The sequence below is a fragment of the Trichomycterus rosablanca genome, chromosome 5, assembly GCF_030014385.1.
Source record: "Trichomycterus rosablanca isolate fTriRos1 chromosome 5, fTriRos1.hap1, whole genome shotgun sequence".
In the NCBI taxonomy this organism is placed as follows: Eukaryota; Metazoa; Chordata; class Actinopteri; order Siluriformes; family Trichomycteridae; genus Trichomycterus; species Trichomycterus rosablanca.
The window spans coordinates 50540483-50554812 of NC_085992.1; the positions used below are offsets into that span (position 1 = coordinate 50540483).

Here is a 14330-nt window from a genome sequence, read left to right on the forward strand (position 1 = left end):
AAACTTGTACGCGAACGTCCCCTTGTGGAGGCTTTATGTTACACCTTATAAACCACCACAGTGGATTGTAGAGCAGAGTTTGTTTGTTTATTAGGATTTAACGTCATGTTTTACACTTTGGTTACAATCATGACAGAAACGATAGTTACTCATTACACAAGATTCATCAGTTCACAAGTTTAATATCAAACACAGTCATGGACAATTTAGTGTCTCCAATTCACCTCACTTGCATGTCATTGACAACAATGTAGTGGAAAAAAATAACCCAAATACCTCTGGTTGTATAAAACGTCTGTAGTCTGTGATATAATGGAATAGCATCCCATAAACAAAAAACACATCACAGTTTCATATCAACAAGTCTTTAAACTTTATTTAATAAATAAAGCATAACAGTAGATTCAAATGTAAAAAAATTCTTCCAGACAACATAAGTGTGGTTATTATAAGATTATTTCTACCTCTGTACTGGAGCATGATGCAAAATATCCACATTATTACACTCAGTAAGACTTTATATACAGACTCCACAGTACTGCATAATAGTTTCATTGTTTTACAACCTCAAATTAATGCAAATGTGATGCAAATAAAAAAAAAAAAACATTCACTTTACATTTACTTTGGATTTTACTGTATTTAATTGCAGACAGAACAAACCCGAGATATTTCACGTTTTGTCTGGTCAGCTTAATTTCATTTGTTAATAAACGTCCATTCCTGCATTTAAGGCCTGCAACACATTCCAAAAAATGCAGGGCTAGTCTCTGAGGAACAAAGATGATCAGAGGATCCAGTTTGTCAACAAATGTGTGAGAAAATGATTGAAATGTTTAAAAACAATGAACCTCAAATAAAGATTAAAAAGGATTTGAATATTTCTCCCTCTGCAGTGCATGATATCATTAAACCATTCAAGGAATCAGGAGGAACTTCAGTGCGTAAAGGACAAAGACAGAAACGCAGGGATGGATGTTTATTAACAAATGAAATGAAATATCTCAGGTCCATACTGTCTGCAGGGAAAAGTCAGTGTGTGTATGCATTTTCAATACCGTCACAGAGCTGGCACGTGCACAAGTGCCTGATCATTTTTTACCCACACTGTTGATCAAACGATGCTTTGCTTTGGCGATTATCGATAACTCAGTCATTAACATCCCTGATTAACACTTTTTAAACCAGGTATCCTGTTTTATTTATTTGGTAAGAAGCACAATTACTCTGATGTTATACACCGATCAGCCATAACATTAAAACCACCTCCTTGTTTCTACACTCACTGTCCATTTTACCACTTACCATATAGAAGCACTTTGTAGTTCTACAATTACTGACTGTAGGCCATCTATTTCTCTGCATGCTTTGTTAGCCCCCTTTCACCCTGTTCTTCAATGGTCAGGACCCCAACAGGACCACCACAGAGCAGGTATTATTTAGGTGCTCATCTATTGCCGCTGTTTGAGTCGGTGTTCACAGGACGCTGCCCACGGGGCGCTGTTGGCTGGATATTTTTGGTTGGTGGACTATTCTTCGTCGAGCAGTGACAGTGACAGTGAGTGCAGAAACAAGTCGGTGGTTTTAATGTTATGGCTGATCGGTGTATATATTATATACATATATAAAAGTTCAGATTAGAACTCCAACAACGTTGATCAAACGATGCTTTGCTTTGTTGATTATCGATTACTCAGTCATTAACATCCCTAATTTTTAAACCAGGTATCCTTGTTCTATTTATTTGGTAAGAAGCACAATTACTCTGATGTTATATTTTGATATAACATCTCCCTGACCAGGTCACATGACCTAGAGAACCAGAATATTGGGTTATACATAAATTGTTGTTTACACAAAACAACCAAAACGGCCAAATGTCATTATTAGCCCGAGCACATCCACTTAGCTAACTCATCAGTCAGTGTCAGTTAGAAATAAAGGACCAATGAGAATCTCTGTGAGAGACTGTGAGAGTAAATATGTGGCCAGCATTGTGATTGGAAGGCCAGCACGAGGGTGGTACAAGCGGTGAGAAATATGGAAATTAGCAACAGTCGGATGCAAAAATGCAAAAACAAAGACAAGATCAGAGTTGGTTGGGTTCATTGTCCGTCACTGCTCTTTCATTTTGTTCTCCACCTCTCCGAGCCTTCTCTCCATCCTCTTGACCTTCTCCTCCAGATGGGCGTTGGTGTCTCCTCTGAAACATGAAGGTCCGACGCCCAGCAGGACCGAGACGAGCACCAGAGCAGCTAATCTTGTGGCTGTGGTTTCAGTACTCGCACCAGTATCGCTCAGGATCATAACGAATGCAGCGACGGCTAAACCGACCTTCAGCCAGAACAGGGTTTGCCTCACGACACCCACAAGGATGCGGATCATCAAGGAGAGCAACCAGTATCCAATCACAGCTAGCAAGGCCCACTGAGCCACGAAGATCACACCTTCAGGGGTGATGTGCTTTACAGGCAGATCAACTGGGGAAAAAGAGAACAGTAAAGTTAACATCATGAATCTCAATCGTTAATTATTATAATGCAATAATGCAAGTTTTACTGACAGTCAAGTCCAGCGGCGGTCAGCAGTTCAGTGATGTAAACAGCGGCCACGTTCAGAGCACTAGCTGTAGCTTCAGACATCACCTTTATTACATCCTTTATGGTCTGTTTAAAGCAAAAAGAAAATTAAACAATTAAAATAGTTGGTTGTTGAATCCCAAGTTATCTAGTAATTATTTGTGACCTGTTTTCCAAAAGGTCCAGTGGATTCAGTAAGTATTCAGACCCCCTGAATGATTTTTGTGTTTGAAATTAGATTTTACATGGACAGAATTGCCATTTTGACCCAGAAATCAACAGTTAATACAGTAAAGCAAGAACATTTTAAGAATGAATGAATAAAAACACAGACATTTCTTTCATTTCGAAAGTATTCAGGCCCTTTGCTGTGGCACTTCAAATTGTGGTCAGGTGCAGGTCAAGTTTTGATTTTGAGATAAAAGTCGAAATGATTATGAGAATAAACTAGAAATATTATGGACAAACAGTTGTGCAGCCGTCATAGGCTTGTCAGTTCAGAGAAGCACAGGTCTCAGTACCTGGATGTGGTTATCCAGTAACCCGCGATTACTTTGGGGTGGTTGTTTGTACTGTACGCTTCCATCCACATGACATGACGACTAAACCCGTCAATGCAACCATTTACAGCGATGCCATATGGCTTCAGTTTATTGTACGAGTCCATAAGGCTCGGTTGAAGTACTGGCGACGATGCAGACCCCGAGTGCACCGGTGGCGCACGTTCTTCTAACTAAACACAGTTTATTGCAAAGCCGTTTCAGCCTCCTCACGCTAATAACACGCTGGTGCTGATGTGCAGGAGATTGTGGATTAGCCCTAAGTAGCCCTTTGCTGTGGCACTTCATATTGTACACCCTGTCCCTACATTCTAGACTCTAACTTTATGTTTTCTAAAATACACACACATACATATTGCATCACAAATAGTGCAGAACACATTGAAGATGTTATTGATTTCTAATGAATATTCTAATTAAATAAAATGTTAAATTTACTGAAAATATGCATTTGTGTCCAGACTTTAGGGACACCCTGTAGTTGGGTAAAACTCTTTGGGTAAAATATCAAGCACTATATCACCAACATAATAGCATCCTTATGGTGAACCATGCTGGTGGCAGCATCATGCTATGTGAGTGCTTACAGCAACAGGGACAAGGTAAGAATTGAACGACTGACAAATAAAGCCTAACACAGAAACCTCCTCCAGAGTGCACACAAGCTCAGACAAGATGAACGACACAAAGCCTCCTGCCAAAACAACACTGGAGTGGCACAATAAGGCCAATAAGTCGTCACATGACCTAAAGATGGCAGTTCACAGATGCTCACAATTCAAATTGAAAAAATTTGCCATGAACAATGTAATAAACTGCATGAATTCAGGCGTTCCAAGAAAACTTGCAGCTATAACAGCTGCCAGAGAGGGTATGAAGGGTCCTGGACGTCTGGGGTCGGGGCAGTCTGGTGCTCTCATGTTTGTCAGATTTACTGGCACTACATGTTGGCTTCTTGCCTCTAGAACTGAAGCTGCCCACCACAATGTAATTATTGTAATTATTAGGCTGTAATAATTCGGGGTGCCAGAGTCTACAGCTACTCTCTATAAAACTGATATTTTACTCGTAACGATTTCACATTGTAACTACATCTTCTGTTGTTTTACCCCGAGGTGGTTCTGACAGAAACGTGTTTACCCTCTCGAAGGTTAAAGACTGCAAGTCGAGACTGCCATGCCAACAATGCTGCTCCTGCTAGATGGGACGGGAACCTGGTGTGTTTGCACCACCAATTTTTATTTTTTTTGCTAGTTATAACTTTAAGTTCAATTTAATTTTGTGTGTGTATGATTTGTGTAAATCCTATTTATTTAAATAAATAAATATTTTATCCTCCACGCCACCCAAGAAGGATGGGGGATTGCCACTGTCGCCCTCGGCTTGCTCAATAAGGGTTTTTGGTCTGTTGGTCCTGGATTCTGTAAAATTGCTGTAGGGTTGGGGGATTGGTGTAGATTTACTGACCATACTCTGAGTCAGGTAGATTTAGTAATCTAGTGTCAAAGTCTGGCCGAATTATCAGTTGTGTTACTAAGCACCGCTAGGCTACAGCTTGCGGTATCAAGGAGTAGGTTGTCTGTTACAATCAACATGAGACAAAAGGTAAATGGAAAAATCTGACCCAGAAACTTGGTACTGGACTAGTAATCAGAATGTCGCTGGTTCAAGCCTCACCACAGCCAGGTTGCTGCTGTTGGGCCCTTGAGCAAGGCCCTTAACCCTCAACTGCTTAGACTGTATACTGTCCCAGTAATGTAAGTCGCTTTGGATACAAAGCCTGTGCTAAATGCTGAAAATGTAAATGTACATCGATCAGCCATAACATTAGAACCACCTCCTTGTTTCTACACTCACTGCCCATTTTATCAGCTCCACTTACCATATAGAAGCACTTTGTAGTTCTACAATTACTGACTGTAGTCCATCTGTTTCTCCACATGCTTTGTTACCCCCCTTTCATGCTGTTCTTCAATGGTCAGGACCCCCACAGAGCAGGTATTATTTAGGTGGTGGATCATTCTCAGCACTGCAGTGACACTGACATGGTGGTGGTGTGTTAGTGTGTGTTGTGCTGGTATGAGTGGATCAGACACAGCAGCGCTGCTGGAGTTTTTAAATACCGTGTCCACTCACTGTCCACTCTATTAGACACTCCTACCTAGTCGGTCCACCTTGTAGATGTAAAGTCAGAGACGATCGCTCATCTATTGCTGCTGTTTGAGTCGGTCATCTTCTAGACCTTCATCGGCGGTCACAGGACGCTGCCCACGGGGAGCTGTCGGCTGGATATATTTGGTTGGTGGACGATTCTCAGTCCAGCAGTGACAGTGAGGTGTTGCTGTGTCTGATCCACTCATAGAGAATGATCCACCACCTAAATAATACCTGCTCTGTGGTGGTCCTGGACTTTGAAGAACAGCATGAAAGGGGGATAAAAAAGTATGTAGAGAAGCAGATGGACTACAGTCAGTATTTGTAGAACTACAAAGTGCTTCTATATGGTAAGTGGAGCACGTTCTTGTAACTTCATAACAGGTCTAGAAGGGTGCACTTACTTTTAGCAGGGTATCCACCGCATCTTTACCGACCAGTGAAACCAGGTACTTGTGCGCGTTCTCGCACAGGCTGCCCGCAGACGAGAGCGCGCTCCGCCACACCGTCCACACCGTCTCAGACTCACAATTACATCCGGGTATCGCGGAGAGAATAAACAACAGCGTGAGCCCGAACCGAGCCATTTTAATCCGCAACACCTACACAGACAGGCTGCTTTCTCTCTGGTGTAGTTATAAAGTTTAGTTTAGTTTAACCTGTAATAACTTTATAAACTTGGAATGGTTTGATCAGCGCTGAGACTGGAACTAGAAGCGCTTAAATCCGCGTTCGCGATCAGTTCGTGCACGCGCATTTACAAGCTCCGCCCACCAACAGAGAGCTACTGTGGCGTCAAATCCTGAGCACAACAAACTGAAACTAAAAGCTCGAGTTTTGAGCTTAAACCTTCATAAATACAACGTTTTTAAAATAAAAATAAGTTTATGGTTTATTTATAATTTAGATCTAATTCTGGAATGTTTTGGAATAGATTATAAATGATTTTAATTTCCACTTTCATGTTTAGTCTGATATGTCACTGTGTCACTTGATGCCAGAGATGTTCACAAGTCACAAAATACGAGTCTGAGTCGAGTCACGAGTCAAGTCACGAGTCAATATAATCTACACAAAACATATATTGGAAATGTAGCGTAGAAATAAAGAAATAATCTGTAAGTTCAGATAAAAAACAACAACAGATTAGCGAGTGTATTTAGCCGTTTTACTTTGTGCCTTTACTTTCCTCCTCATTGTGTAAATGAATGTAATTTCTGTAACAAGAAGGTTCCAGTTAAAAGCTTCAACTGATACGTTTTGTTTTCATTATAGAACAAAAGCGCTCGATAAATCACGGCACAGCGGCCAAAATCCCAAACACAGCAAAAACAATCATAACCGCTGCTTACCTTAGCTTCTGTTCTTCCAGATGCTATTACATTTATAAGCGTGCGTCCCATTAGGAACAGAATCCGTTATTTTGTAAATGTGCTTATAATTAAAAACCTCCAAACTTTTCCCGGTCGTGAAGTAAAACAGGAAGTCGTTAGAAAGCCGATCAAACGTTTCATTACCACGTCATCTGTGTGACGCAAACTGAATAAATGCAAATAACAGCATTTCTTACTAACAATTACAATCAGAAGCTCTGATTGGTTCAGGAAGCGTCTTTCAATTATTAGCGCCGATTCTGTAGGAGCGTTCCATTCACCCCATTTGTTCCTGTGAAGTGCACTACGTAGGGTATTCCACCATTTTAAGTAGGGAGCGACGCTTCATGACTACGCCGGAAGCTGGCTGGAACATTTACCCATTGCGTGTGTTGCCGGTTAAGACGGCCGGAGCATTATTATTATTATTATTATTATTATTATTAGAGAGCAGAAAATGACACGATCAGAATGATGTAGGATCATATATATATATATATATATATATATATACAGTGTATCACAAAAGTGAGTACACCCCTCACATTTCTGCAGATATTTAAGTATATCTTTTCATGGGACAACACTGACAAAATGACACTTTGACACAATGAAAAGTAGTCTGTGTGCAGCTTATATAACAGTGTAAATTTATTCTTCCCTCAAAATAACTCAATATACAGCCATTAATGTCTAAACCACCGGCAACAAAAGTGAGTACACCCCTAAGAGACTACACCCCTAAATGTCCAAATTGAGCACTGCTTGTCATTTTCCCTCCAAAATGTCATGTGACTCGTTAGTGTTACTAGGTCTCAGGTGTGCATAGGGAGAAGGTGTGTTCAATTTAGTAGTACAGCTCTCACACTCTCTCATACTGGTCACTGAAAGTTCCAACATGGCACCTCATGGCAAAGAACTCTCTGAGGATCTTAAAAGACGAATTGTTGCGCTACATGAAGATGGCCAAGGCTACAAGAAGATTGCCAACACCCTGAAACTGAGCTGCAGCACAGTGGCCAAGATCATCCAGCGTTTTAAAAGAGCAGGGTCCACTCAGAACAGACCTCGCGTTGGTCGTCCAAAGAAGCTGAGTGCACGTGCTCAGCGTCACATCCAACTGCTGTCTTTGAAAGATAGGCGCAGGAGTGCTGTCAGCATTGCTGCAGAGATTGAAAAGGTGGGGGGTCAGCCTGTCAGTGCTCAGACCATACGCCGCACACTACATCAAATTGGTCTGCATGGCTGTCACCCCAGAAGGAAGCCTCTTCTGAAGTCTCTACACAAGAAAGCCCGCAAACAGTTTGCTGAAGACATGTCAACAAAGGACATGGATTACTGGAACCATGTCCTATGGTCTGATGAGACCAAGATTAATTTGTTTGGTTCAGATGGTCTCAAGCATGTGTGGCGGCAATCAGGTGAGGAGTACAAAGATAAGTGTGTCATGCCTACAGTCAAGCATGGTGGTGGGAATGCCATGGTCTGGGGCTGCATGAGTGCAGCAGGTGTTGGGGAGTTACATTTCATTGAGGGACACATGAACTCCAATATGTACTGTGAAATACTGAAGCAGAGCATGATCCCCTCCCTCCGAAAACTGGGTCGCAGGGCAATGTTCCAGCATGATAATGACCCCAAACACACCTCTAAGACGACCACTGCTTTATTGAAGAGGCTGAGGGTAAAGGTGATGGACTGGCCAAGCATGTCTCCAGACCTAAACCCAATAGAACATCTTTGGGGCATCCTCAAGCGGAAGGTGGAGGAGCGCAAAGTCTCGAATATCCGCCAGCTCCGTGATGTCGTCATGGAGGAGTGGAAAAGCATTCCAGTGGCAACCTGTGAAGCTCTGGTAAACTCCATGCCCAGGAGAGTTAAGGCAGTTCTGGGAAATAATGGTGGCCACACAAAATATTGACACTTCAGGAACTTTCACTAAGGGGTGTACTCACTTTTGTTGCTGGTGGTTTAGACATTAATGGCTGTATATTGAGTTATTTTGAGGGAAGAATAAATTTACACTGTTATATAAGCTGCACACAGACTACTTTTCATTGTGTCAAAGTGTCATTTTGTCAGTGTTGTCCCATGAAAAGATATACTTAAATATTTGCAGAAATGTGAGGGGTGTACTCACTTTTGTGATACACTGTATATATATATATGTATGTATACAGTGGGGAAAATAAGTATTTGATCCCCTGCTGATTTTGTAAGTTTACCCCCTTACAAAGACTTGAACAGTCTATAATTTTTATGGAAGGTTTATTTTAACAGAGAGAGACAGAATATCAACAAAAAATCCAGAAAAAAAACATTAAATAAAGGTTATAAATGAATTTGTATTTGATTAGGTGAAATAAGTATTTGATCCCCTAGCAAAACGTGACTTAGTACTTGGTGGAGAAACCCTTGTTGGCAAGCACAGAGGTCAGACGTTTCTTGTAGTTGGTCAGCAGGTTTGTGCACATCTCAGGGGGGATTTTGGCCCACTCCTCTTAACAGAATCTCTTCAAATCCTGAAGGTTTCGAGGCTGTCGCTTGGAAACTCGAAGTTTGAGCTCCCTCCACAGATTTTCTAGGGGATTAAGGTCTGGAGACTGGCTAGGCCACTCTAGGATCTTAATGTGCTTCTTCTTAAGCCAGTCCTTTGTTGCCTTGGCCGTATGTTTTGGGTCATTGTCATGCTGGAAGACCCATCCACGACCCATCTTCAGTGTTCTGGCTGAGGCCAGGAGGTTCTCATTCAAGATTCTACGGTACATGGCCCCGTTCATCAGCCCCTCAATGCGATGAAGTCTTCCTGTACCCTTAGCAGAGAAACAGCCCCAAAGCAGAATGTTTCCACCTCCATGTTTGACAGTGGGGATGGTGTTCTTGGGGTCATATTCAGCATTTCTCTGCCTCCAAACACAGCGAGTGGAGTTGATGCCAAAGAGCTCAATTTTGGTCTCATCGGACCATCTCACATTCTCCCAAGCTTTCTCTGAATCATTCAGGTGTTCATTGGCAAACTTCAGACGGGCCTGTACCTGAGCCTTCTTGAGCAGAGGGACTTTGCGGGCACTGCAGGATCTCAATCCATTACGGCGAAGTGTGTTACTAATGGTTTTCTTGGTGACTGTGCTCCCAGCTCCCTTGAGATCATTGACAAGCTCCTCCCGTGTAATTCTGGTCTATATATATTGTCACACGTAACTAATGTTAACACATGCTGCTGATTTTTGTTGTCCACAAGTCATTTTTTGCAAGTCATGAGTGAAGACTGAAGAAGTCACTTGGATGAGTGATGAAACGTTTCTCTACAATAAACTTGTGTCTAGATGAACTGATTCAACTTTAAGGATGTCACTGTGTGTTTTGCCAGCGCTTTATCCTGGTCAGGGTCTGAAACACCCCAGACAGGTCGCCTCAGTCCATCACAGGGCACACACACACAGACTTACGGCATGTGTTTGGACTTGTGATAAGAAACTAGAATATCTGCATGAAACCCACGCGGACACAGGGAGAGCATACAAACTTCACACAGAAAGGACTCTGGACGCCTAGCCAGGGAATCAAACCCATGCCCTTCTTGCTGTGAGGCGCCAACGCTACCCTAATTTAATTTTTGATATCGTTTATTTTTTAGTTAATAAAGTAAATTAGAAGTGAAGGAGAAACAATTTCTTATTTGAGATTGATCCAAAAAAAGAGAAATCTAAAATGTTAAGGTTATTTGATAAAATGTAGCTATTAACTCTTTGTGCTTGATAATAAAATGTAAACTATGAATTAGTGTTGAAATACTAACAAGAAATTAAATACTATCAATAAAACATTACTGACTAAATTATGTATGCAGGTCTAACAGTTAGTGTACAGTAACCAACATGTGATAAGTTCAAAATCTAGCCACCAAAAATAGACTTTAAAGGTATTTATCATGTTATTAGATCTTTGTATTTTTACTGTACTCTTGTACTGTACTGTAAAGAACTAAAAATAAAACATGAATGTTGTTAGTACCATCCGTGCATGTGCTCCATGCAGAGAAACTTTGGCTTCATCTGGTGGCTCTGAAGGAAACTGCCTCTGTTTAACAGCCTCAGCAGCTAAACCAATAGATTTCCACCATTAATTATCATGCACACGCTGCTCAGGTGGCGCAGCGGTAAAAACACACGCTGAAACCAGAGCTGGGATCTCAAATACATCGTATCGAATCGAGTTTATATATACCGATCAGCTCTGTGTACGGCGAGCCACACCCTGATCAGCATTATTCCTCAGCCCTGTGCAAGCGGCATCAATCAGCCAGCAGGGGTCGTAATTGCCCCAGTTATGAGGACCCATGATCCAGCTCAGCTATGAACAACAGCCAATCATTGCTCATGCAGCCGCCCAGCCCAGCCGGGTGGCAGAGCTGAGTTTCGATACGAAGTATTCAAGCTCTGGTGTGCTAGCGTACTTTACCGCTGCGCCACCTGAGCGGCAAGAACTTGATGACTGATGATTTTGAAAATGACTGCAGCCTTTTTGTTTGATTGTGTTTTTGCTTTTTTTCCCTTAATAGATCGGCCATGTTTAGTGTTACCCTCAACACTATTCGTGTTCTATCAAGTTTCTGTAAGTGGGGAAGCACTTATTTTTTCCTCATTATTCCTCTATTCTGTTCATACGTTTTTGTACAGTAATAAAGTAGAAGCACTGAGATGAGTAGAAGATGGTGAAAGACCTCAGCCACCTCAAACATCAGACTCGTCAGTGAAATGCTTCCACTCACTGAAGGCCAACACGGAGAGACGAAGGAGAAGTTTGTTTCCGCAGGTCTTTCGGAGCTAAACCAGGACTCAAAGTAAGACAATACAGCAATAACATAATTGTAAGTCATCTGTTTTTACCCCATAAATAATCCCATAAATTAAAACACATCATCGTGTCTCACATCAACAAGTCTTTAAACTTTATTTAATAAATAAATTGTGACACAGTGAACATGTCGATGATGTGTAACAATAAGATGAACAAAAACACGGAGCAGAACCAGTTCAGAACATTCACAATGTAGTTTTTAAGTCATTATTAATATAAAATGGAAATGTGAAATGTTTCAGACAACATGAGTGTGGTCATTATCATTATCATTATCAAGATCATTTCTACCTCTGTACTGGAGCATGATGCAAAATATCCACATTATTACACTCAGTCAGACTTTATATACAGACTCCACAGTATTGCAAAGTAGTTTCATTGTTTTACAACCTCAAAACAACACAAATGAAATGCAAAGAAAATACAAAAAAAACATTCACTTTAGGTTTACTTTGACTTAATTGCAGATATTTCACGTTTTATTTGATCAGTTTTTATCCATTTGCTACTTAACATCCATTCCTGCATTTCAGTCCTGCAACACATGATAAGAAAGTTGGGGCAGAAGCAGTTAAAGGCTAGTCTTTGAGAAACAAAGATGGGCAGTGGATCTCGAGATAGCAAGATGGCGGCGGGTTCAGTGCTCTCCCTTTAGGTGCTTAGTTTGGTTGTGTGTGTGTGTGTGTGTGTGTGTGTGTGTTCCACCCAACAACATTCTGCTGGGCGAATAACATCTACACCAACTCCAAGAGATAGGATCATATAGCGAGCGGACTGTTACAGTCGTGTTTCTTTGCCTTAATTGTACTTAACAATGCATAATGCAGAATGGAGATGATCAATGCACGGGTTTTATAAGTGTTTTAGTGTCTTTTTTATGAGTTTTTACAAGTGTTTAAACCCCTTGCACCTTAAGAATTGCACTTTTCAATTTTGTTGTACTGGCACAATGACAATAAAGACATTATATTCTATTCTAAAACAATGGTACTCAAAGTATGATTGGACTGGATTTGCATATTTCTCCCTCTACAGGGCATAATATCATTACATGATTCAGAGTATCTGAAGGAATTTCAGTGCATGAAAGGCAGAAACTCAGGAATGGAGGCATATTCACAAATTAAATGAAGTTGACCAGACACAACATAAAATATCTCCCATGTTTTTATCTCCAAAAGTCCATGTTTCTTTTTCTGATTTGGGGTTTTATATTTTATGCATATTTTCAAGTTTAAAACAGATTAGAACTCCTACTGTACACAGAACTGGGACACTTGAGTTTCAGATCATTTTTTACTAACAGTATTAATCAAACTATGCTTTGCTTTGTCGATTATCGATTTTTCAGTCATTGACATCCCTAATCAACACTTTTTAAACCAAGGATCTATTTTCTTTGTGTTTGGTTGAAAGGGCGATGACTTTAAAGTTATATTTTGTCTCTCAAAATAGTTTTGCCATGAAATATTTTGAAATATATAATATATACACTGATCAGCCATAACATTAAAACCACCTCCTTGTTTCTACACTCACTGTCCATTTTATCAGCTCCACTTACCATATAGAAGCACTTTGTAGTTCTACAATTACTGACTGTAGTCCATCTGTTTCTCTACATGCTTTGTTACCCCCTTTCACGCCGTTCTTCAATGGTCAGGACCCCCACAGGACCACCACAGAGCAGGTATTATTTAGGTGGTGGATGATTCTCAGCACTGCAGTGACACTGACATGGTGGTGGTGTGTTAGTGTGTGTTGTGCTGGTATGAGTGGATCAGACACAGCAGCGCTGCTGGAGTTTTTAAACACCTCACTGTCACTGCTGGACTGAAAATAGTCCACCAACCAAATATATCCAGCCAACAGTCTCCCGTGGGCAGCGTCCTGTGACCACTGATGAAGGTCTAGAAGATGACCGACTCAAACAGCAGCAATAGATGAGCGATTGTCTCTGACTTTACATCTACAAGGTGGACCGGCTAGGTAGGAGTGTCTAATAGAGTGGACAGTGAGTGGACACGGTGTTTAAAAACTCAATCAGCACAACACACACTAACACACCACCACCATGTCAGTGTCACTGCAGTGCTGAGAATCATCCACCACCTAAATAATACCTGCTCTGTGGGGGTCCTGTGGGGGTCCTGACCATTGAAGAACAGCATGAAAGCAGGTTACAAAAGCATGCAGAGAAACAGATGGACTACAGTCAGTAATTGTAGAACTACAAAGTGCTTCTATATGGTAAGTGGAGCTGATAACATGGACAGTGAGTGCAGAAACCAGGAGATGATTTTAATGCAAAAATCTCATTATTAGACCAAGTAGAATTAAAGGACCAATGGTGCAATGGTCTAATGCGCCAGCCCACTGCTGCCGAGATCCTGCGCTTGTGAAGGGTGTATAATTACAACCTCTGCCTCTGGGTGAGGCTTTTACAGTGCGGCTCTTCATTTGCTTTCTGAGGACAAAAGATGTGGCCGGCACTGTGTGTTGGAAGGGGCGTGTGATAGAAAGTACAATATGGAAATGCAAAAATGCAAAAATGCAAAAACAAAATGCAAAAAATAAAAAGAAAAGATGAGAGTTGGTTAGATTTGTTCGTTCGTCATTCCTCTTTCCTTTTCTTCCCACACGGAAATGTAATATATGACATATATGCCCCCATATCAATAATGGTTTTTCCACATATGTTACATGTAAGGTGATATATTATTATCACATTCACGTATCCTCTGGATATATCCTTTGGATCCTGAAATGCAGGAATAGATGTTTATTAATAAATAGATAAA

The 14330-nt window shown here is 41.0% G+C and overlaps 1 protein-coding gene across 1 annotated transcript; it reads right to left on the reverse strand.

Moving 5' to 3' along the window:
- Nucleotides 1-349: 349 nt before the first annotated feature.
- Nucleotides 350-5880, reverse strand: LOC134315316 (uncharacterized). Its single transcript, XM_062996406.1, has 3 exons — nucleotides 5698-5880; nucleotides 2564-2666; nucleotides 350-2480 (listed from the first exon to the last, which is right to left on the reverse strand). The coding sequence occupies exons 1-3, from the start codon at nucleotides 5878-5880 to the stop codon at nucleotides 2116-2118; spliced, it is 651 nt and encodes a 216-aa protein (XP_062852476.1). The 3' UTR covers nucleotides 350-2115.
- Between the last annotated feature and the right edge of the window lie 8450 nt (nucleotides 5881-14330).

Excerpts from the sequence above, each read along its gene's own strand:
- LOC134315316 (XM_062996406.1), bottom strand. The coding sequence starts at position 5,880 with ATGGCTCGGTTCGGGCTCACGCTGTTGTTTATTCTCTCCGCGATACCC. Across the intron at positions 2,667-5,697 it reads CGGTGGATACCCTGCTAAAA|ACCATAAAGGATGTAATAAA; the intron begins GTAAGTGCACCC and ends TGCTTTAAACAG. Across the intron at positions 2,481-2,563 it reads GACCGCCGCTGGACTTGACT|TTGATCTGCCTGTAAAGCAC; the intron begins GTCAGTAAAACT and ends CTTTTTCCCCAG.